Genomic DNA, 26,219 nt, shown 5'->3' with positions numbered 1-26,219 from the left:
TGTAACAGATTGAAATAAAAGCAGCTAACACTTCTAAAATTAGAAATAATAATCTTTTAAAAAGGCAACTGTAAAATAACAGTTGTATTCTTACATATATGTGAACACAAATGAAATTAGAGGCTTTGGTGAAGGTGAAGGAAAGATAAATAAACATACTTTACTCTCGGTGAGACTTGTTGCTGCACTAACTATGAATTGAATTGACTTTATTACCTACATCCTTCACATACATGAGGAGTAAAAATCTTTATGTTATGTCTCCATCTGAATGTGCAATATGCAATTTATGATAAACAGTATGTACAACGGGACAGTCAATATAACATAGAAATACAATTGTATCACTGTGAATTAATCAGTCTGATGGCCTGATGGCCTGATGGAAGAAGCTGTCCCGGAGTCTGTTGGTCCTGGCTTTTATGCTGTGGTACTGTTTCCTGGATGGTAGCAGCTGGAACAGTTGTGGTTGGGGTGACTCGGATCCCCTATGATCCTTTGGGCCCTTTTAACACATCTGTCTCTGTAAATGTCCTGAATAGTGGGAAGATCACATCTACAGATGTGCCGGGCTGCCTGTACCACTCTCTGCAGAGTCCTGCGATTGAGAGAAGTACAGTCCCCATACCAGGCAGTGATGCAGCCAGTCAGGGTGCTCTCAATTGTGCCCCTGTAGAAAATCCTTAGGACTTGGGGGCCTATACTAAACTTCTTCAACCATCTGAGGTGAAAGAGGCGCTGTTGTGCTTTTTCCACCACACACTTCGTATGCACAGACCAAGTGAGATCCTCGGTGATGTGTATACGGAGGAACCTAAAGCTGTTTACCCTCTCAACCCCAGATCCATTGATGTCAATAGGGGTTAGCCTGTCTCCATTCCTGCTGTAGTCCACAACCAGCTCCTTTTTTTTGCGACATTGAGGGAGAGGTTGTTTTCTTGACGCCACTGTGTCAGGGTGATGACTTCTTCTCTGTAGGCTGCCTCATTATTATTTGAGATTAGGCCAATCAGTGGTGTCATCAGCAAATTTAATTAGCAGATTGGAGCTGTGGGTGGCGACACAGTCATGGGCATACAGAGGGTAAAGGAGGGGGCTTAGGACACAGCCCTGAGGGGCACCTGTGTTGAGGGTCAGAGGGGTGGAGGTGAGGGAACTCACTCTCACCACTTCCCGGCGATCTGACAGGAAGTTGCACAAGGCAGGGTGAAGGCCGAGGACTCTGAGCTTCTTGTCAAGTCTGGAGGGAATTATGGTGTTGAATGACAAATATTTTATACTGGCTTGTATTTAGTTTTGAGTTATGCATGTAGCACTAGTTTAGTCAGTAAGTTTACTCCTATAATTAGAGCTGACCAAGTTAATCACCGAAAACAGTGGCTCACAGAGTATTAACTGAGACACTAATCTACCAGCAGTATTCACCATGATTATCACTGAATATTCAGTGTTCACTCACAAGTGATGAGAACATAGAACAATAGTTTAGTACAGACCCTTCGGCCCACAATGTTGTGCTGACCTTTTAACCTACTCCAAGATCAGTCTAATCCCTCCCTCCCACAGAGCCCTCCGTTTTTCTTTCATCCATGTGCCTCTGTAAGAGTCTCTGAAATTACCCTAATGTACCTGCCTCTGTGTCCAAAGCTGTGTTCCATGCATTTACTAGTTTCTGCGTAACAAAAAAACCTAGCTCTGACATCACCCTTATATTTTCCTCCGATCGCCATAAAATTATGCCCCCTCGTATTAGCCATCGCTGCCCTGGGAATAAGGCACTGGCTGTCCACTCTATCGATGCCTCTTATCATCTTATACACCTCCAGCAAGTCACATCTCATCCTCCTATGCTTTAAAGAGAAAAGCTGAATTCACTAAATCCTCCCTAATCCAGGCAACTTCCTGATAAATCTCTCTAAAACTTCCACATCCTTCCAAGAATGAGGCAACTAAAACTGAACACAATTCTCCAAGTGTGGTCTAACCAGAGTTTATTAGAGCTGCAACACTACCTCACAGTGTGATCTCAGTCCCCTGATTAATAAAGGCCAACACGCCATATGCCTTCTTAACCTCCCTGACAAGCCATACACCTTCTTAACCTCCCTGACACGCCATACACCTTCTTAACCTCCCCGACACACCATACACCTTCGTAACCTTCCCGACACGCCATATACCTTCTCAACCTCCCCAACACGCCATACGCCTTCTCAACCTCCCCGACACACCATACGCCTTCTTAACCTCCCAGACACGCCATACGCCTTCTCAACCTCCCCGACATGCCATACGCCACCTTCTTAACCTCCCTGACACGCCATACGCCTTCTTAACCCCCCTGACACGCCATATGCCTTCTCAACCTCCCAGACACGCCATACGCCACCTTCTTAACCTCCCCGACACACCATACGCCTTCTTAACCTCCCCGACACACCATACGCCTTCTTAACCTCCCCGACACACCATACGCCTTCTCAACCTCCCCGACACACCATACGCCTTCTCAACCTCCCCAACACACCATACGCCACCTTCTTAACCTCCCTGACACGCCATACGCCTTCTTAACCGCCCCGACACGCCATACGCCTTCTTAACCTCCCCGACACACCATACGCCTTCTCAACCTTCCTGACACGCCATACGCCTTCTCAACCTCGCCGACACGCCATACGCCTTCTTAACCTCCCCGACACACCATACGCCTTCTCAACCTCCCCAACACACCATACGCCTTCTCAACCTCCCCGACACACCATACGCCTTCTCAACCTCCCAGACACGCCATACGCCTTCTCAACCTCCCAGACACGCCATACGCCTTCTCAACCTCGCCGACACGCCATACGCCTTCTTAACCTCCCCGACACGCCATACGCCTTCTCAACCTCCCAGACACGCCATACGCCTTCTCAACCTTCCCGACACACCATACGCCTTCTCAACCTCGCCGACACGCCATACGCCTTCTTAACCTCCCCGACACACCATACGCCTTCTCAACCTCCCCGACACACCATACGCCTTCTCAACCTCCCCGACACGCCATACGCCTTCTCAACCTCCCCGACACGCCATACGCCTTCTCAACCTTCCCGACACGCCATACGCCTTCTCAACCTCGCCGACACGCCATACGCCTTCTCAACCTCCCTGACACGCCATACGGCTTCTTAACCGCCCCGACACGCCATACGCCTTCTCAACTTCCCCAACACGCCATACACCTTTGTAACCTCCCCGACACACCATACATGTTCTTAACCTCCCCGACACGCCATACACGTTCTTAACTGCCCTATCAACTTGCATGACAACTTTGAAGGATCTACGGACATGGGCCACAAGGTCCCCGTGTTCCTCTACACTGCTAAGAATCATGCCTTTATTCCTGTATTCTGCGTTCGAGTTTGACCTTCCAAATTGTATTACATCACGCTTTTCTGGATTGAACTGCATCTGCCACGTCTCAGCCCAGCTCTGTATCCAGTCAATGTCCATCTTTGGTGATGTCCTTGCACAACATCATCACCCTTTGTGTTATCTGCAGTTACTAACCCATCCTTCCAATTCCTCATTTATGTCTTTTATAAACCCCATCACAAAGAGTAGGGGTCAGATCAGGACAGATCCCTGTGGAACACCGCTGGTCACAGACCTCCAGGCAGAGCATGCTCCATCTACTACCACCCTCTGCCTTCTGAGGACAAGCTAATCCTGTGTTCACACAGCTAGGATGCCCTGGATGCCATACTCCCTGGCTTTCTAAAGGAGTTGACCATGGGGAACTTTGTCGAATGCCAAGTATGTGAGACCTCTGTAAGTCAGGGTCTACCATGGATGTTGTGTCCTAGCTGTCTTGATACGCAAGCCTGGACAGTACAATATGGGGAGAAAACTGTTGCCCATCTAGCAAGCTTGCCCTCTCCATGCATCTGATGAACCCAAAGGAACAGCAGAGACCAATACAGTTTGACACCAGCAGCATTGCAGGAGTTGCCAATTGGTGTTGAACTCAGCGCAGAACTGCCTTAGAGACTCCAGCTCTGGAATTTTCCCTCGGGGTTTACTCCCAGAGCCTTCCCCAAAAGGCAGAGGAGGTTTGAAATCAGAGTTTTCCTTCTGCTGGGTGAGCTACCAACCACGGCTAACAAGCTCCATCTGCCCGAATCTACACCACATTCATATACTTTCACCAATTTGTTTTGCCACTCCCTCAAAAGAAATCAATCAGGCTCATGAGGCACGACCTGCCCCTCTAAACCAGACTATGCTCTTCCAAATGCTTGTAAATCCTGTCTCTAAGAATCCCCTCCAGTAGTTTGCCCCCCACTGATGTAAAACTCACTGGTCTATAATTCCCAAGATCATCCCTAGTACTTTTTTTGAACAAAGGAGTAACGTTTGCCACCCTCTAGTCTTCTGGAACCATTCCCTTGGCTAGTGAGGACACAAGGGTAATCACCAAAGGTGACCCAATCTCTTCCTTTGCTTCCTGTAGTAACCTGGGGAATATCCCATCCAGTCCCAGGAACTTTGCTATTGTAATGCTTTACAGAAGTTCTAGCACATCCTCTTTCTTAACTTCGACATCCAGCACATTAGCCTGTTCTATGCTGACCTCACATTCATCAAGGTCCCTCTCTCTGGTGAATACTGAAGCAAAATATTCATTAAGGACCTCCCTCCTTACTCTTGATTCTAGGCACGATTCCTCTTTTCGCACTGATTGGTCCTACAGTCACTCCCCGTTCTTCGCCTGTGTGTAGAACACTCTGGACTTTTTCTTACCCTTACTTGTGCAGGCTTTCCCATTTCCCTTCCAGCTTTCCTAAGGCTCTTCTTAAGCTCCTTCCTGGCTACCTTACAACTCTCAGGAGATCAGTCTGATCCCTGCTTCCCCTCAACTAAATGTTCCACTTCTCATTTCAACCATGGTTCCTTTGCCCTACCATTCTTTTCCTGCCTCAATGGGGCAAACCTATCCAGTATCCCATGCATGTGTTTTTTAAACAACCCTCATATTTTCACTGTGCATTTCCCTGAGAACATCTGTTCCAAATTTGCATTCCCAATTTCCTGCCTAATAGCATCATAATTTTCCATCCCCAACTAAAAACATTCTCAAACTGTCTGCTCCCACCCCTTTCCAAAGCTATGCTGAAGGTCAGGGAGTTGTGCTCACCCACTGAGAGATCTGTCACCTGACCAGGTTCATTGCTTTGTGCTCGATCAAGCATGGTCTATCCTATAGTCGACGCGTCCACATATTATATCAGGAATCCTTTCTCACCATGGCTAACAAATTCTGCCCCATCTAAACCTCTTGCATTAAAGACCTCCCAGTCTAGATTAGGGAAGTTGAAGTTATTCTTGACAGCAACCCTGTTATTTTTGTACCTTGCTAAAATCTGAGGCCGACATGCTGTTTGGTGTTTCTTTTGCTATGGGGTGGGGGGGGGGGGCGGTTGGATCTAAGAATACTAGGAGACAGAAGAAAAACTATAAACAGAGTGAAACCAATGACAACTGGCCCAACCGTGTACTATCCAAATACTGATGCATACACCAGGTCTGCGAGGGTTTCAAAACACATCATCCAATGCCACGTGTTCTCACAAACATCTTGCTGGCGCCAAGCTGGTGTAAAATGTTTCCTGTGAAAACATTTCACTGCTCCTGGGTTGTAAAATATCATTCATTGTTTCGTTTGGCAGTAAAGATCATCTTTATGTATCTTTTTATTATGTTTAGGGTTTAAAGAGACAAGGGGTGGCACCACCATGCCAACAGAAGTTTCTTTGCATGCTATCATGGGTTCATGAGACATAGGTTTGTCATCCCTACCCTAGTGAGAGGACAAGCAATATTTGTGCCACAGAAATGCCAATTAGTGGTCACCTCCAAAAGAAGAGAGCCCTTGGATACTCATTGGCATTATCACTACTACCAACATACTGGGGATCAGCACTGACCACAAACTCAATAACTCAACATCTCCCTGAAAGTAGACAAACAAGCTGAAAGCATATAGCATGCTGGTCTTATGAATCGAGGCATTGAATTCAAAAGTTATGAATTATAAAACTCTAGTTGGGCCGCATCTGGAGTACTGCATTTATCTCTGGGCGCCCCATTAGGTGAAGAAGACCTTGCTTTGTAGATTCAGAATTGGCTTGCCCACAGAAGGCAAAGGGTGTTTGTGGGTGGTTCGTATTCTGCATGGAGGTTGGCAACCAGTGGTGTGCCTCAGGGATCTGTTCTGGGAATCCTCCTCTTCGTGATTTTTATGAATGACCTGGATGAGAAATTAGAATGGTGAGTTAGTAAGTTTGCTGATGACACAAAAGTTGGGGGAGTTGTGGATAGTCTGGGGGGGTTGTCAGAGGTTACAGCAGCACATCGATAGGATGCAGAAGTGGCAGATGGAGTTCAACCCAGATAAGTGTGAAGTAGTTCATTTCATTAGGTCAGATTTGAAGACAGAGTACAATATTAATGTTAAGACTTTTGGCCGTGTGGAGGATCTGCGAGAACTTAGGTTCATGTCCTTAGGACACTCAAAGCTGCTGCGCAGGTTGACAGTGTTGCTAAGAAGGTGTATGGTGTGTTGGCCTTCATCAACTATAGGATTGAGTTCAAGAGCTATGAGGTAATGTCACAGCTATATAAGGCCTTGGTCAGACCCCACTTGGGAGTAGTGTTCAGCTCTGGTCACTTCACTACAAGAAGGATGTGGATACTATGGAGAGAGTGCAGAGGAGACTTACAAGGATGTTGCCTGGATTGGAGAGCATGCCTTATGAGAAACGGTTGAATGAACTTGGCCTTTTCTCCTTGGAGCGACAGAGGATGAGAGGTGACCTGATAGAGGTATATAAGATGATGAGATGCATTGATTGTATGGATAGCCAGAGGCTTTTTCCCAGGGCTGAAATGGCTAACACGAGAGGACACAGTTTTAAGGTGCTTGGAAGTAGGTACGAGGGGGATGTCACAGGTAAGTTTTTACACAGAGAGTGGTGGGTGTGTGGAATGCACTGCCAGGTGGTAGAGGCAGAAACAAAAAAAGGGTCTTTTAAGAGCCTCTTAGATAGATAGATGGAGCTCAGAAAAATAGAGGGCTATGTGGTAGGGAGATTCTAGGCTGTTTCTAGAGTAGATTACATGGTCGGCACAACATTGTGGGCCAAAGGGCCTGTAATGTGCTGTAGGTTTCTATGTTTTAGTAAGTTTTCAGATATCAAAAAATGAGGTGGTGGTGTTGTTATTGAAGAAGATTATTGTCGATTACAGAGGTTCTTGATCATTAGAAATGGACCGAAGAGTGGCGTGGATTTCAATACAGGGAAGTGTGAGGTAATGCACTTCGGAAAGTCATACTTGTCTTATGAATAGCAAAGCGCTAGGGAGCGTAATGGAACAGAGGGACCTTGCAGCACAAATGCAATGCTTGTTGAAAGTCGTGTCACAGGTGGAAAAGGTGTTCAGCATGCTTTCCTTCGTTAGTCAGGGCAGTGAGCGTAGGAGGTCAGAATCAAGATCAGGTTTAATACCAACAGCGTATGTCGTGAAATTTGTTGTCTTTGCGACAGCATTTCAATGCAATACATCATAATAGAGAAAACTATGAATTACAGTAAGTATATATATTAAATAGTTAATTTAAGTAAATAGTGCAAAAATAGAAATTTAAAAAGTTGGAGTATTTTGTTGTAGTTATGTAAGTTGTTGGTGAAGCCGCACTTGGAGTATTGTACATAGTTTAGGTCACCATGTTATCGGAAAAATGTGGTTAAACTGGAAAGAATGCAGATTTACTGTCATACGGAGGTGGCTGGGAACGGACCCAAGTGCAAGACACAGACACTGAAGGACTAGGGACTGGACTATGATACAGGGCGAGGGCAAGGACATGGACAGGAAAATCAGGAACCTGGAACAGGACTGGACAAGAGAGCTAGGAGCCCGGGCTTGGACTCCAAGCCAGAGACTGGACAAGGACCCAGTACCTGAGTCTTGCCTCTGGCTCGGACCCCAGAACTAGGCAAGGACGAGGCTTGGCAGGCAGGCAGGACGAGGCTGGAGTCTTCAGGCTTGAGGCTAGAGGCTAGAGACTTGAGGCGAGGCTTGGCCGGAGGCAGGAAGCTAGAGTCTTCAGGCTTGAGGCTAGGCAGGAGGCTGGAGTCTTCAGACTTGAGGCTAGGCAGGCTCCTCCTGGGCAGGGCGCGGTTCTCCTGGGCAGGGCGCGGTACTCCTGGGCAGGGCGCAGATCACCACCTGACAGAGGCATGGGACAGGAAGGGACAGAACCAACCTTAGGTAACGGCAAGACGGCCTGGCTTACCCAACGGAGGCAAGGGACAGGAAGGGACAGAACCAACCGCAGGTAACAGCAAGATGGCCTTACCCGACGGAGGCAAGGGACAGGAAGGGAGCTAGGTATGGGGTGGCTCCAGGACAAGACAGCAAGACAAGGCAAGGCTTCAGGCAATGCAAGGCAAGACAGAACTTCAGGCGAGGCGAGAGTTACTGGCAAGGCTTCAGGCTAGGAAACAGAAGGCAGAGGAAGGGATACAAGGAGTAAGGACAAGAACAATCCAGCAGCCATGCCCTGGTCTCTGAAGGTATTTATGCAGCCAGCCCCAACGAGCATCAGCTCCCTCAATTAGAGCTCAATAAGAACAGAAACAGGGTAGACAGGAAAACCTGGAGTGAGGGTTGATGGACCAGACCGTGAACCAGAATACGGACTTCACAGACCGGACCATGACATTTATGAGGAAGTTTGCAGAACTAGAAGCCCTAAATAATAGGTAAAGTTTTGCAAGACTAGGTCTTCATTCCTTGGAACATAGGAGAACAAGGGTCAAACTTATAGAAATGCTTAAAATGATGAGAGGCGTAGATTAGGTAATTCTTTTCCCAAAGGTTGGCAAGACCAAAATTAGGAGGCATAGAGTGAGAGGGGAAAGATTTAAAAAGGACTTGAGGGAGAACATTTTCAGGCAGAGGGTGGTGAGTATATGGAATGAGAGGAAGTGGCTGAGGAAGGTATAAGAGCGTTATTTAAGAAACACTTGGACAGGTACGGAGGAGTGGAGCTTAGGGGGATATGGGCCGAATGCAGGACTAGCCGGGTGGGCACTGTGGTCAGCATGGACTCGTTGGGCTGAAGGGCCTTTATCTGTGCTGTGTGGCTCTGTGATGTTTTCTCTGTAGACACAGGAGACTGAAGATGCTGGAATCTGAAGCAACAGACACTCTAATGGATGAACTCAACAGGTTGAGCAGCATCTGTAGGAAGGGGAGAGATCTGTTGACGTTTTGTTTGAGACCTCAAATCATCCTGGTGCAGAATCTCACTCTAAAATGTTGACAACTTCTTCCCCACCCACACTCTTACCATTGCTGCTCAACCCACAGAGCTCCTCCACTTTTCTGTGATTTTATTCCTTATATAATGGTGGATGCAAGCTTGATTGCAACACTTCAGAAGAGTGTGACTAAGAGTGGATGGGAGGGGTATGTCGATGGGACTCAGCTGAATAACATTTTGGCATGGAGTAGATGGGCTGAAAGACCCATTTCTATGCTGTAGTGCTCCTTGACTCTGTATCAACATACAGCGTGTTATTTAGTATGTTACTTATAAGCTACACAATTGTTCTTTAAATGTTATACATTGCTCATTTACTATCATTTGGCATTCTACAATAGTCAGTTCATGCCTCATAGTTTTGTAATTTGCTTTAGTTATATTTAAGACCATAGTTTTGGTGAGTTAAATGACTTAACAATCCTAATATAAAATTCTATCATTATATGATCACTATTCCCTAAAAACACCTTAACTAATAGATCCTCAATTAACCCTTTCTGACTGGTTGATAACAGATGGCCCGCTTCTTTACTGGATTATCAACATACTTATACATACGCATTATTTTATATCCCTTCACCCTTCTATTCTGGCATCTTCCCCCTTGCTTTCTAATCCTGAAGAAGATTCTCAGCCCGAAATATCAACCATTCATTCATTTCCAGAGATGCTGCCTGGCCTGCTGAGTTCCTCCAGTGTTTTGTGAGTGTTTCTCTGGATTTCCATCATCTGCAGAGTTTCTCATGTTTATAATTCACATAATTTCTTTGCACAATCTGCATATAGATTAGATATCCCCTGTGATCACTACACTACAATGGTCTATAGGTGAGATATCCCCTGTGATCACTACACTACCCTTGTGTATAGGTTAGATATCCCCGTAATCACTACACTACCCTTGTGTATAGGTCACATATCCCCCGTGATCACTACACTACCCTTGTGTTTAGGTTAGATATCTCCTGTGATTTTTACACTACCCTTGTGTATTGATTAGATATCCCCCATGATCACTACACTACCCTTGTGCATAGGTCAGATATCCCCCGTGATCACTACGCTACCGTTGTGTATAGATTAGATATCCCCCGTGATCACTACACTACCCTTATGTATAGGTGAGATATCCCCCATGATCACTACACTACCCTTGTGTATAGGTAAGATATCCCCCATGATCACTACACTACCCTTGTGTCTGGTGAGATATCCCCCGTGATCACTACACTACCCTTGTGTATAGGTGAGATATCCCCCGTGATCACTACACTACCCTTGTGTATAGGTTAGATATCCCCCGTGATCACTACACTACCCTTGTGTATAGGTGAGATATCCCCCGTGATCACTACACTACCCTTATGTATAGGTGAGATATCCCCCATGATCACTACACTACCCTTGTGTATAGGTAAGATATCCCCCATGATCACTACACTACCCTTGTGTCTGGTGAGATATCCCCCGTGATCACTACACTACCCTTGTGTATAGGTGAGATATCCCCCGTGATCACTACACTACCCTTGTGTATAGGTTAGATATCCCCCGTGATCACTACACTACCCTTGTGTATAGGTGAGATATCCCCCGTGATCACTACACTACCCTTGTGTATAGGTGAGATATCCCATGATCACTACACTACCCTTGTGTATAGGTGAGATATCCCGTGATCACTACACTACCCTTGTGTATAGATTAGATATCCCCCGTGATCACTACACTACCCTTGTGTATAGGTCAGATATTCCCCCATGATCACTATACTACCCTTGTGTATAGGTCAGATATCCCCATGATCACTACACTACCCTTGTGAATAGGTAAGATATCCCCCGTGATCACTACACTACCCTTGCGTATAGGTGAGATATCCCCCGTGATCACTACACTACCCTTGTGTATAGGTGAGATATCCCATGATCACTACACTACCCTTGTGTATAGGTGAGATATCCCGTGATCACTACACTACCCTTGTGTATAGATTAGATATCCCCCGTGATCACTACACTACCCTTGTGTATAGGTCAGATATCCCCCATGATCACTATACTACCCTTGTGTATAGGTCAGATATCCCGTGATCACTACACTACCCTTGTGTATAGGTCAGATATCCCCATGATCACTACACTATCCTTGTGTATAGGTCAGATATCCCCATGATCACTACACTACCCTTGTGTATAGGTTAGATATTCCCCGTGATCACCACACTACCCTTGTGTCTAGTGAGATATCCCCCGTGATCACTACACTACCCTTGTGTATAGGTGAGATATCCCCCGTGATCACTACACTACCCTTGCGTATAGGTGAGATATCCCCCGTGATCACTACACTACCCTTGTGTATAGGTGAGATATCCCGTGATCACTACACTACCCTTGTGTATAGATTAGATATCCCCCGTGATCACTACACTACCCTTGTGTATAGGTCAGATATCCCCCATGATCACTATACTACCCTTGTGTATAGGTCAGATATCCCGTGATCACTACACTACCCTTGTGTATAGGTCAGATATCCCCATGATCACTACACTATCCTTGTGTATAGGTCAGATATCCCCATGATCACTACACTACCCTTGTGTATAGGTCAGATATCCCCATGATCACTACACTATCCTTGTGTATAGGTCAGATATCCCCCGTGATCACTACACTACCCTTGTGTATAGGTCAGATATCCCCGTGATCACTGCACTACCCTTGTTACACACATCTCTGATTTCCAGGCAGCACAGTGGCACATTTGATAAAGTCGCTGCCTCAGTCCCACATCCCAAAGACCTGCTGGTTACTATCTGCACCGAGAAACAACTGGCTGCATCAGAGGAGGCAGAGCGATGGTCATTGCTTTGGGTTGAGGACTAAGAACATGGAGAGGAGATGGTCAGTGTAAAGAGGCAAGGGCAGGGGCACTAGGTGAAAATGGAACTGGTTGCACCACTATAATGCCCACAGCCTTTGCCCACCACCCCTCCCTGCTTATCTGTTTGTTCCTTGCCTGTCTCTTTCCTAGTCTTCCTTCACTGCTGTTCCCTCCAACAGCTTTCCGTTCTTAGTATCTCTCCCCCACCCACCATCCATTCCTCTGCCCATCCCTCTGCCTCTCTCCCATTCTCCCCGTCAACCCACACTGCTGTTTCATATATGCTAACAATGTCAGGTATCCGCAGCTGGGAGAAGCAAGTCTGACATTGTGAACCCTGCCTAATGGCTCCGCTGGCTTCAGGAAGAACATGCTGGCCTTCATCTGTCAGGGCATTGAGTACGGGAGCTGGGGTGTTGTGTAAGCCACACCTGGATCGACGTGTACACTTCTGCTCATTCTGTTGGAGGAAAGACAGGGTTAAACTGGCAAGAATGCAGAAATTTTTTACGAGGATGTTGCTAGGATTAGGGAGCCTGCATTATAAAGAGAGGTTGGCCAGGCTCATTCTTTATTCCTTGGAGCGTAAGAGAAAGAGGGGTGAATTTTTCAGGTTTATAGAATCATGAGAGGTATAGATGTGACAGACTGTAAGTGCCACTTCCTCAGGGTAGGAGAGTCCAAAACTAAGCTGCATAGGATTAGGGTGAGAGCAGAAAGATTTAAAAGACAGAAGGGGCCTGGTCTACCTGGTCTGTAATTCCACAATGCAGCTAATTTCTAACCCTGGTGGAATTTTTCACATCGATGGAATGAATTAAGTGGTTGAGGCAGGCACAATGGTATCATTTAAGAAGCACTTGGCTGGGTACGTGCAGAGGTGGGGCTTGGAGGGAAATGGGCCAAAAGCAGAAAATGGAACTGAATGGGTGGACAATGTGGTCAGCAGGGATCAGTTGGGCCAAAGGGCCTGTATCTATACAGTATCAGTTTAAGATTCTAAGTATTTGCCATATTTCCTAAAAGAATACACGGATCCCTTTAGAAATCAAAGGTGTGAAACTCCAGCTGGGATGGAGATGTTGTGGAGTCTCTGATTTGGAGCAATCCCTGAGGAATTGTCTGATTTGGCAGGTGGATGAAGCAAATTCCAGAGGCTCAATCTCCCAAACCTACTGCTACTTTGTTCCCAGCAAGACTCCAGTGACTGGGTTCAGGAATATGGTCCCGGGAATCCTGCCAACAAGGGCAACAGTGCAGCACGACAATACTATTTTTGGCTGCCGAGTGACTCGGTCCAAACCAACCTCTGTCATCAGAACACAGCCTTCAGACTAAACATTACTCCGTCCACTTCCAGCTCCTGCTCCCTCTTCCCGACGACCCTCCAGCATTTTCCATCCTTCTCCAGCCGCACTTTCCCAAAACATTAATCAAATACTGTTGTTCACCAGTGTAAAATGAATTGAAGGGGAGTTAATATTTGATTCAGGGGATGTGGATTTCCTCTGGGTGCTCTGGTTTCCTCCCACAGTCCAAAGGTGTACTGGTTGGTAGGCTAGTTGGTCATTGTAGATTGTCCTGTGATTGGCTAGAGTTAATTTGGGGGTTGCTGGGCAGTGTGGCTCGAAGGGCTCGAAGGGCCTATTCTGCACCGTATCTCAATAAAATAAAAAGTAAAAAATATAGAACTGTTTAGACCTGTGAAGGAACTGCAAAGATTTCCAACTCAGGATGGAATGGGACTGGAGGGGAACCTGTGGGTGGTGGTGGCCCCTGCACTCATTAATCTTGTGATGGTACAAGTGGCACACTTTCACATTTTTATAGGAAAGATATGGTTAAACTGGAAAGTGCAGAGAAGATTTACAAGGATGTTGCTAAGACTAGAGGACCTAAGTTATAGGGAGAGGTTGACCAGGCTGGATCTTCATCCTTGGAACGCAGGAGAATGAGAGGTGGCCTTATAGAAATATTTAATACACATAAGGTGGATGGAAACTGTATTTTCCCCAGGGTAAGGAAGTTCAAAACTAGGGAGCATAGTTTAGGGTGAAAGGGGAAAGATCTAAAAAGGACCTGAGGGGCAACTTTTTCCACACACAGGGCGGTGAGTACAGTGGATTCCAGTCAATTGGAACATTGGGACCAGTGCATTTTTGCCCAATTAAGCAGCTTCCCCGATTAGCTAAAGTTTCTTTGAAATAATTAAAAAGATATAAAAAAGACAAACTGAGCAACAAATTCTGTATTTAAATGAAATGCAAAGCAAACTAAAACACTACCCCATACTACGACAGTACTATAAAATTGTGTTTTAGTTCTTAATACCTATTGGCCTAGGAGTTCATCCATGTCACGTTCTTTTGACTATAAATGAACAAAATCAACACAGACACTGTGTGCAGATAGTGTATTGCCTTCATACAATGCTGTAATGATTCCATCCTCCAAATCTTCATCTTCATTGTAACATTCAAGGTGATTGTCAATACCTTCAAATCTTCGTAGTTCCTAACTTGTTGAAGTAGTGAAATCTTTTCATTTCGTTTCTGGCATCTCCACGCCTGAACGCTTGAAACTGCAGTGAACAAATCAGTTCTGAATTGCCTTCCTGCTCATTTCTCAGCAACTATCAGTGACAGAAATCACTGCTTTTGAGCACAAACACATGCAATTGACACTATTTAAAAACTGTTCACTCTAAGCACAGTGCAGTGTCAAATGGCCAACGCAAATGCTAGATAGAAGCTGTTTCGCAACAGCGTCCTGTCCCAGTTAAGTGGCATAGTTTCTCAAATAAATTAAGGGAATCCCGGCTATTTTCTGAAGTAGTTTTTCTTCTTTAAGAGTTGTTCCAAACAAGCGACAGTCCCAATTAACCAGTACCCACTGAATGTGGAACGAGCTGCCAGAGGAAGTGGTTGAGGCAGGTACAATATAATCATTAAGGAAGAACTTGGTTAGGTACATGGTGGGGGAGCAAATACAGGAAATTGGAACTAGCTGGTTGGGCACAGTGGTTAGCATGAACTGGTTGGGCTGAATGGCCTCTATCTGTGCTGTATTGTACTCTGACTCTAAAGCCATAATAAACCCTCTGACTGAGTGGGTTCAGGTCTACAGGGGTTTGGAGTTAGCTACATTGTGGAATTACAGAGCAGGTAGTCCAGGCCTATTGATCACTGGGCTTGTAACACAGTCACCTCACACCACCCATGGGCATCGTTCTGCTCAACATTATAACACTGTTGAAGACTTCTAAAAAGAAGGCGATGCTCCAAGAAGGTGACATCCATCGTCAAGGACCCCCATCACCCACATGCCCTCTTCTTCTGACTGCCATCAGCGACGAGGTACAAGAGCCTGAAGACCCACACTCAACGTTTCAGGAACAGCTTCTTCCCCTCTGCCATCAGATTTCTGAACAGTCCCTGAAGCAATGAACCCTACCTCACTGTTATGTTCTCTTCTTGTACTATGTGTTTATTTAAAATAATTCTTATTATAAGTTGCTGTTGTATATTACATACTGCTGCTGCAAAACCATAAATGTCATGACATATGTCAGTGATAGCAAACCTGACCCGGAGTGAACACCACGTGTTATTATTAGCTTCTTGCTTGTAGCAACTTGCTGTGTGCAAATTGCTGGCCATATTTCAAATTCCAACAATATTTAATTGGCTTTATGAGAACACTCAGAGTTCTTTTATTGTCATTTGGAAATGCATACATGCATTAAGAAATGATACAATGTTTCTGCGGAGTGGTATCACAGAAAAACAGGACAAACCAAAGATTAACACTGACAGAACCACATAATTATAACATATAGTTACAGCAGTGCAAAGCAATACCATAATTTGATGAAGAACAAACCATAAAAAAAGTCTCAAAGTCCCCGAGTCGATCGATTCCCGAGTCCCCGATAGCAGGCGGCAAAAGGGAGAAACTCCCTGCCATAAACCTCCAGGCACCGTCAACTTGCCGATGCCTTGGAAGCAGCTGACCACAGCCGACACTGAGTCCATCCATCCGAAAACTTCGAGCCTCTGACCAGCCCCTCCGATACAGCCTTCCGAGCGCCTTCAACCTCGCCCCGGCCGCTGAAACACGCAAAGCCGAGGATTCGGGGCCTTCTGCTCTGGATATTCTGGTTACCACACAGTAGCAGCAGCAGCAAAGAGGGCATTTCAGAAGTTTCTCCAGATGTTCCTCTGTACTCTCATGTCCCTCTCCATCAAATCAGAATTGTGCATGGTCCCCTACTTGACAGATTACAGATATTATTCACCGGAGAGGCCGTGCGTGCCGCCATCTTCTCCTCCTCCTATACAAGTATTTCCCTGTGAACGATTACTAGAACGGGGCACCATTGTAGCAGTTTCCACAATGCCTCCACAGCTAGAGGTGTCAGAGCTCAGAGTTCAATCCCAGTGCCACTGGTAAGGAGTGTGTATGTTCTCACCTTGACCTACCGGTTACTAGGTTAATGTTCTCACCTTGACCATGTGGATTTCCTCCCACAGTCCAAAGACCTACCGGTTACGAGGTTAATTGGTGGTTGTAAATTGTCCTGTGATCAGGCTAGGGTGAATTAAATAGGTTGTTGGGTGGCGCTTGTTCAGCCAGAAGGGCCTGTTCCCCTCTAAGTAAAATAAATATCTAAATACAGGAGCAGATTTAGACCATTCTGGTTTTTCTCTCTCAATCCCATTCTCCTGCCTTTTCCCTGTAACCCTTCGACACTTGCCAGTCAGGAACCTATCAATCGCTGCTTTACACCCAATGACTTGGCCTTCACAGCCGTCTGTGGCAACATTTTCCACTGATTCACTGCTCTCTGGCCTCATCTCAGTTTTAAAGGGTTGTCCCTTCATTCTAAGGCTTCGCCCTCAGATCCTCGACTCTCCTCCATTCTCTCCACGTCCACTCTATCCAGGCCTTTCAGTAGAACATAGAAATCTACAGCACATTACAGGCCCTTCGGCCCACAATGTTGTGCCGACCATGTAATCTACTCTAGAAACTGCCTAGAATTTCCCTACCGCAAAGGCCTCCATTTCTATAAGCTCCGTGTACCTTTCTAAGAGGCTCTTAAAAGACCCTGTTGTATCCCCCTCTACCACCTTCTCTGGCAGTGCATTCCACACACCCACCACTCTCTGTGTGAAAAACTTACCTCTGACATCCCCCTTGTATAGGGTTGCCAACTTTCTCATTCCCAAATAAGGGACAAAAGTAGCAGTCAAATACGGGACACTTGTGTTTACCCCGAGAAAGACTACCATGACCATGAAGCCTTGCGCGGCGGGCACCGGTGTGCGCATGTGTTTACGTGCCCATTTTTTCCCCTACAAATCGGTTTTGGCTTAATCTTCCTGACTACATTGTACATACATTATTTCTACTTTATATAGGCTGTGTGTTTATCATATCGTTCCTGCTTTTATTATATGTTAGTGTTATTTTAGGTTTTATGTGTTATTTGGTATGATTTGGTAGGTTATTTTTTGGGTCTAGGAACGCTCAAAAATTTTTCCCATATAAATTAATGGAAATTGCTTCTTCGCTTTACGCCATTTCGGCAGGAAAGGTTTCATAGGAACGCTCTTCCTTGGCAGGGGAAATACGGGACAAGGGCGGTTCCGTATGGGACAAACCAATTTAGCCCAATATATGGGATGTCCAGGCTAATACGGGACAATTGGCAACCCTACGTGGGCCTTGCACCTACTTCCAAGCATCTTAAAACTATGCCCCCTCATGTTAGCCATTTCAGCCCTGGGAAAAAGCCTCTGGCTATCCACACGATCAAAGATGACCTCCAATCCTTCTGAGCTCCATTGTGTATAGGCCCAGAGGCATTAAATGCTCCTCATAGGTTGTCTTTCTGTCCTGGGATTATTCTTGTGAACCTCCTCTGGACCCTTTCTTCAGACACAGGGCCCAAAGCTGCTGACAATATTCCAAATGCCAACCCCTTTGCTGAGGTTTGGGAGCAGTGACACGGGTACGCCTCCCCTCCAGTAGTGGTGCTGTGGGATTTACCTCTACGTGTGGTTGTGTTGCAGGGACCTTCCTGTCAGCCTTCACGGTACTGTGCGGCGCCCGTACGGACGTTCCGAACCGCCATGTGTGCTGCGCCTTCCTGCTGAACGTGGTCGCTGCGTTCATTCAGATTGTCACAGCGGTGGTAATCGTGGGCTGGATCATGAGCATCTTCTGGGGAATGGACATGGTCGCCCTCGCCAGTAAGTGAAAGGTGACAGTCACTCAAATTCCACACTCACCCACCCCCAACCTGTTCTAAAGCGAACGCCCTGTCCCTGGATCCTTGGGCTGATCTGAAAACACTCCAACTACTGTCCCTACTTAACTTTTAAGATGGCTTCGTCTATCATCCTCAAATGGCCAACCCATCACTGACTTCCTGTTCAACTCCCACAACACAATTCCTCACTCATTAACTCCCCTTTCTCCTGACCCTGACTGCAGACAAAGGATCTCAACTCAATACATTGACTCCCTAGATGCTGCCTTACCTGCTGAGTTCCTCCAGCATTTTGTGTGTGGCTCCAGGCTGCGGCCTCCTGTGGCTCCCCCTTTGAAGGCAGCTTCCACCACCCCTACACCCAGTGAGTTCATATTCAGAACCTTCTCCAGGTAAATATGTTTCCGTGTAGAGCACCCCCAACCTCCATCACCTATTTTCATCTCCCTGACCCGTCTGGTTCCACCCACCCTCTTCTCCTAGTGGTTCTCCTTCCCCCATCTGTTTCAATCCCCCATGCACGTCTCCCCTAATGCTTCCCATCATCGCCTCCCTCACATTAGGTTCCAGAACTGGTAGCCTTCGTGTCCCATTGGCACCCTCCAGCAGCTATCTACTACCTTCACTATCTTTGGCCTTATTTCACTCCTTCTGCCCGTTATCCTTCACTTCTCTTCAGTCCACCGATCACCTACTGGCCCCTGCCTCAACGCTCCGCTCTCCCCTTTAGTGCCAGCCATCTCCCCCCTCCATTCTCAGTCCAATGGTCTTGACCCCATAACGCCAACAGTTACTCAGCTACCACAAATGCTGCTCAACCCGCTGAGGTCCTCCAAGGTTTTCCCTCACATTTGCCTCTTTTCTCCTTCGGTCCAAATCAGGTCCATGAACCATCCGCTGAACCCCCACTAAACCCACCATGATTCTATCTGCCACTCGTCAAATCCCCCCTTCATTGGTCGACCTTCCCCAGCCTCTCTCAGGGACCATCAGTCACTACTTGACCAGATTGGACATAATCTTTTTCATGTGGACTAACTGGTATTTAATCATAGCCTTCCTGCACGTGGCCAAGTGGTTAAGGCTTTGTCTAGTGATCTCAAGGTCGCTAGTTCGAGCCTCAGCTGTGGCAGCGTGTTTGTGTCCTTGTGCAAGTCACTTAACCATACATTGCTCTAGTGTCTGTGCGAGGAATGACGCCCCACACAGACTTCCAATCTGCACCTTGTAAGGCATGAAAATGCCCGACGCAGGCTTCTCATGGTCTGAGTCGACGTTCCCCCCTTCCTGCTTCTGTCCTTCTTATCCTGTAGGGAGAGAGAGGGAATTCACTTGATTAAACTGCATTGAGTGCGTTTGCTGAAGAAGTGTAACATCTGCCAAATGCCTGCTTATCTGACTAGGGAGACATTCAGAAGGACTGAGGAGTTCCAGGGTAGAAATCACAAAAACATTAGCAGGCAGGTCCAACTAGTGGCTAAGAAAGCAAAAGGCATCTTGGCCTTTAATGTGAAGGGGTTGGAGTTTAAGTATGGGGAGATTTTGTTACAGTTGTACCAGGTGTTGGTGAGACACCTGGAGTACAGTGCATAGTTTTGGTCCACTTACCTATGAAAGGATACAGTCACATTGAAGGTAGTGCAAAGGAAAGTTACTGGGGTAATTCTTGGAATGAGAGGGTCGGCCTATCGAGAGAGACTGGACAGCCTGTCTCAGTAATCCATAGAGCTCAGACAAGTGAGGGGTGATCTTACTTAAACTGACGAGGTCCTGAAGGGGCTTGGCTGGGTTGAGTTTTAAGTGTTTCCACTTGTGGGGAGAGCCTTGAACAAGGGGACATTAACTGCAAGATAAGGGCTGGTTGTTTAAAACTGAGGGATGGAGCAACTTCTCCCAGAGGGTAGTGAATCTCCAGAATTTCCTACTCCTGAGGGTGGTGGAGGCTGGATTATTAAAAACATAGAACAGTACAGCTCAGGGACCTCTCCTCTGATCTACGATGTTGTGCCAAACTAATGACACTTAATTCCTTCTGCCTGAACAAAGTCCTTATCCTCCATTCTCAGCACATTCATGTGCCTGTCTAGGAGCCTCTTAAACCTTCTCCTCTACCATCCCAGACGTCACATCTCAGGAAGCCTCCACTCTCTGGGTAAAAAGAAACTTGTCCTGCACACTTTCCTTGAATTTATCCCTTCCACCTTAAAGCCCTTTGGTATTAGATATATTCTCACTGGAAAGGTATCCGATCTCCATCACAGCACAGCTTTATCCAGCCTCTCCTTATAGCTCACACGCTCTAATCCAGGCCACATCCTCACCGAAGCAGGCTTGGCATCTTTCCTATAATGGGGTCACAAACAAGACAAAATCCCGAAACGCTGACTGTACTCTTTTTCCATCCATGCTGCTGAGTTCCTCCGGCATTTTGTGTGTGTTGCTTCCTATAATGGGGCAAACTGAATTGAACTTACTTGCATTTAAGGTGAATTTAGATAAATATTTGAGAGATTGAGGAATTGAGGGTTGTGAAGAACTGGCACAGAAGAGGCTGGCATCGCGCGGCTGAATGACAGGTTTGGGTCTAGTGGCCTACTCCTCCTCCTATTGCCATGTCTGGTTTGGTGTCCACCTGTGGGAAGGACAGGTAACCTTCAGTTTCTGACATGTCCTTTTTTTCCTGTTGACAGCCTACAGGGAACATGGAATTACTCAACAGCTGTAGTTCTCCAGGGGTCTTCGGAAAGTTGAAGGCATCTCCACCTGTTCCCCACCTGCAACAGTGATTGGTCACCCCCCCGTCAGGCACCTCGGAAGACCCCCAGCACCCAGACTTCAACTGGGCCGATTGAGGAGGGAAAACAAAATTAAACACGGAGCAACAGAACAATTCTCCCTCCCCACCCCATTTTCACCCAATCACCCTCCCTCCCCTCCCACCCCATCTTCACCCAATCACCCTCCCTCTCTTCCCACCCCATCTTCACCCAATCACCCTCCCTACTCTTCCCACCCCATCTTCACCCAATCACCCTCCCTCCCCTCCCACCCCATCTTCACCCAATCACCCTCCCTCTCTTCCCACCCCATCTTCACCCAATCACCCTCCCTCCCCTCCCACCCCATCTTCACCCAATCACCCTCCCTCTCTTCCCACCCCATCTTCACCCAATCACCCTCCCTCTCTTCCCACCCCATCTTCACCCAATCACCCTCCCTCCCCTCTCACCCCATCTTCACCCAATCACCCTCCCTCCCCTCTCACCCCATCTTCACCCAATCACCCTCCCTCTCTTCCCACCCCATCTTCACCCAATCACCCTCCCTCCCCTCCCACCCCATTTTCACCCAATCACCCTCCCTCCCCTCCCACCCCATCTTCACCCAATCACCCTCCCTCCCCTCCCACCCCATCTTCACCCAATCACCCTCCCTCCCCTCCCACCCCATCTTCACCCAATCACCCTCCCTCCCCTCCCACCCCATCTTCACCCAATCACCCTCCCTCTCTTCCCACCCCATCTTCACCCAATCACCCTCCCTCCCCTCCCACCCCATCTTCACCCAATCACCCTCCCTCTCTTCCCACCCCATCTTCACCCAATCACCCTCCCTCCCCTCTCACCCCATCTTCACCCAATCACCCTCCCTCTCTTCCCACCCCATCTTCACCCAATCACCCTCCCTCCCCTCTCACCCCATCTTCACCCAATCACCCTCCCTCTCTTCCCACCCCAACTTCACCCAATCACCCTCCCTCCCCTCCCACCCCATTTTCACCCAATCACCCTCCCTCCCCTCCCACCCCATCTTCACCCAATCACCCTCCCTCCCCTCCACCCCATCTTCACCCAATCACCCAACAATCGGCCTGCCTCGCTTGCCTTTCCTCCTTGCTGGAGTATCACTTGTCACCATTCCCTCAAAGAGCTCGATGTCCGGACTGAACATCGAGCTGCCTGGAATATTCCCACATCAGTTCCTTTCTCACAGATCCCAGGACTCCCCACATTAAGTCCTTTTTTGTGTGGTCTTTTGCAGTAAGTTAAGTATGAACTCGTTTAAAAAAGATTTTGAAGAACATTGCGAATTAACAGTCCTTCTTTCAATTTAAAAATTATGTTGGAACAACACAGTCCGGGGAATTTAAATAGTACCAAGTGACAGTGAAGATGGTGTGACCACTATGGACACATAAGGCAAGATTTCATCAAGAAATGTCAACGATTCCTCACCCCTCTCCCCATAAATGTCGCTCGAGGCACTGGTTCCTCAATGTAGTCTGGCCATGATGTTCCTTCTTCTCTTGGCATCTTAAATGGAGCCAATTTGCAACAAATAGTGATTAATATCAGCGGTTAATGAGAAGTATTAATCCAGCAAGAGGTGCTTGATGGTCAGCATGTATTTGATGGGCTGAAGGGCCTGTTTCTGTGCTCTGTGATGACAATTTCATGCTCAAAATAATGAGCGGTCAGGATCTTGATGAGATGTCATCCAGTTCCTTGGACTCGATGATGATCCTGGCACTCGAAGGAAATGGGGAGGAGGGATTCGGCCTGTTAGTGCTGTTGCAAGGACTGCAGTCCAATCCTCAGCGCCTGTACAGAATTAGCAGGCTGACCCTGTAACCCCGTGTATTCCTGCCTGCTACTTCCCACATCCCAATGCTGCGTTGGCACATTAAACTGGCCGCAGGAAGCTAGCCCTAGGGTGGGTGGGCGACCAGGAGAATTGGGGAGGAGAGTGGAAGAGAGACGAAGGTGAGGGTTTGTTACTGGTGGGATTCCTCGGATGGGGGCTAGCTGGGACCTAGTGGGCTGAATGGCTTCTGTGTTACAATAAGGATAAGGATAAGCCCCTTCTCATCTCCTTCTGTAGGTCCAGCCCTGACTCAAATTTGTACTGCAAGGAAACAGGCCTTTCATTCCATCAAGTGCATTCTGACCTTCAACCACCCGTTTACTGGAATCCCATTTTATTCTCCCCACATTCTACCCCCTCACCATACACCAGAGGCAATTTACAGTTGACCACCAATCCTTGCGATGTGGGAGAGTGTGCAAACTCCAAACAGACAGTGCCCGAGGTCAGGGTCGAACCTGGCTCACCATGGCTGTGAGACAGAGGCCCGACCAACTGGGCCTCTGCGCCGCCCCCCAGTTCCTGCTCGGCTTTCTACAGCAGGGAAAGCAAAAGGCTGTGACCGAGCTGCAGCTATACACAGTCAGCTCAAGGGAAGGTAACCGTTATCGTTTCTAAACTTTGTGGCTTCTGGGAGGACTGGGAACAGCCAATGGTTTTGTGTGTGCTTAGCCTGTCTTTAGAGTAATTGTCAGTTTGTAGTAAGTGTTCGACATACTGGTGAGCCTCGCTCTGCTCCCAGGCTGGCCTGGAAGAAGGTGTTGTTCCCCTACTGAGGGCACTCTGTTGCCATGCTGAGCTCTGGAAGTCCGGAGATTAAATTCTTTGCATTGAATGACAAGGAAGCTGTTGGCTTCTACACCCCTAGCTGAGCAGTCTTGTAGTTGGCCTCTGAGTATTGCTGGCAAGGAAACAAATCTAATTAACTCAATTACTGTCCTGGTGAAGTACTGTACATAATTACCCACTCGGCTTTTAACCACTGATCACACAGATTCACACAGCTCAGTACAAGAGGGCAGGAGTGGGTGTGAGTCTCACACACACACACACACACACACACACACACACACACACACACACACACAGGGTGGGGAAGAGTGTGAGTCTCACACACACACACACACACACACACACACACACACACGGGGGGGAAGAGTGTGAGTCTCACACACACACACACACACACACATGGGGGGGAAGAGTGTGGGTCTCACACACACACACACACACACATGGGGGGAAGAGTGTGGGTCTCACACACACACACACACACACACACGGGGGGGAAGAGTGTGGGTCACACACACACACACACACACACACACACACACGGGGGAAGAGTGTGGGTCTCACACACACACACACACACACGGGGGGAAGAGTGTGGGTCTCACACACACACACACACACACACACACACACACACATGGGGGAAGAGTGTGAGTCTCACACACACACACACACACACACACACGGGGGAAGAGTGTGGGTCTCACACACACACACACACACACACACACACACACGGGGGGGGAAGAGTGTGGGTCTCTCAAACACACACAGAGGGCAGGAATGGGTGTGCGTCTCACACACACACACACACACACACACACACACACACGGGGGAAGAGTGTGGGTCTCACACACACACACACACACACACACACGGGGGGGGAAGAGTGTGGGTCTCACACACACACACACACACACACACACACACATGGGGGGGAAGAGTGTGGGTCTCACACACACACACACACACACACACACACGGGGGAAGAGTGTGAGTCTCACACACACACACGGGGGAAGAGTGTGGGTCTCACACACACACACACACACACACACACACACAGACACACACACACACACACACACACACGGGGGGGGGAAGAGTGTGGGTCTCACACACACACACACGGGGGAAGAGTGTGGGTCTCACACACACACACACACACACACACACACACACAGACACACACACACACACACACACGGGGGGGGGAAGAGTGTGGGTCTCTCAAACACACACACAGGGCAGGAATGGGTGTGAGTCACACACACACACACACGGGGGAAGAGTGTGAGTCTCACACACACACACACACACACACGGGGGGGGAAGAGTGTGGGTCTCACACACACACACACACACACACACATGGGGGGGAGAGTGTGGGTCTCACACACACACACACACACACACACACACGGGGGCGAAGAGTGTGGGTCTCACACACACACACACACACACACACACACGGGGGAAGAGTGTGGGTCACACACACACACACACACACACATGGGGGGCAGAGTGTGGGTCTCACACACACACACACGGGGGAAGAGTGTGGGTCTCACACACACACACACACACACACACACACACACACACACACACATTGGCGGGAAGAGTGTGGGTCTCTCAAACACACACACAGGGCAGGAATGGGTGTGAGTCTCACACACACACACACACACGGGGGAAGAGTATGGGTCTCACACACACACACACACACACACACACACACACACACACACACACACACACACATGTGGGGGAAGAGTGTGGGTCTCTCAAACACACACACAGGGCAGGAATGGGTGTGAGTCTCACACACACACACACACACACACACACACACACACACACGGGGGGAAAGAGTGTGGGTCTCTCAAACACACACACAGGGCAGGAATGAGTGTGAGTCTCACACACACACACACACACACGGGGGAAGAGTGTGGGTCTCACACACACACACACGGGGGAAGAGTGTGAGTCTCACACACACACACACACACACACACACACACACACACACGGGGGAAGAGTGTGGGTCTCACACACACACACACACACACACACACACGGGGGGGAAGAGTGTGGGTCTCTCAAACACACACACAGGGCAGGAATGAGTGTGAGTCTCACACACACACACACACACACACAGACACACACATGGGGGGGGAAGAGTGTGGGTCTCTCAAACACACACACAGGGCAGGAATGGG

General features: G+C 47.8%; 1 protein-coding gene across 1 annotated transcript in view; it reads left to right on the top strand.

Moving 5' to 3' along the window:
* Nucleotides 1–21,687, top strand: part of stum (stum, mechanosensory transduction mediator homolog) — a 30,590-nt gene extending 8,903 nt beyond the window's left edge. The window contains exons 2-3 of the mRNA XM_063072521.1: nucleotides 18,355–18,534; nucleotides 21,245–21,687. Coding sequence (XP_062928591.1) covers nucleotides 18,355–18,534; nucleotides 21,245–21,279 — 215 coding nt within the window. The 3' untranslated portion in view covers nucleotides 21,280–21,687. The remainder of the gene's footprint in view (nucleotides 1–18,354; nucleotides 18,535–21,244) is intronic.
* The last annotated feature ends 4,532 nt before the right edge of the window (nucleotides 21,688–26,219 follow it).

The sequence above is a fragment of the Mobula hypostoma genome, chromosome 2, assembly GCF_963921235.1.
Source record: "Mobula hypostoma chromosome 2, sMobHyp1.1, whole genome shotgun sequence".
Lineage (NCBI taxonomy): Eukaryota > Metazoa > Chordata > Chondrichthyes > Myliobatiformes > Myliobatidae > Mobula > Mobula hypostoma.
This window is presented reverse-complemented; position numbering and strand designations above follow the sequence as displayed.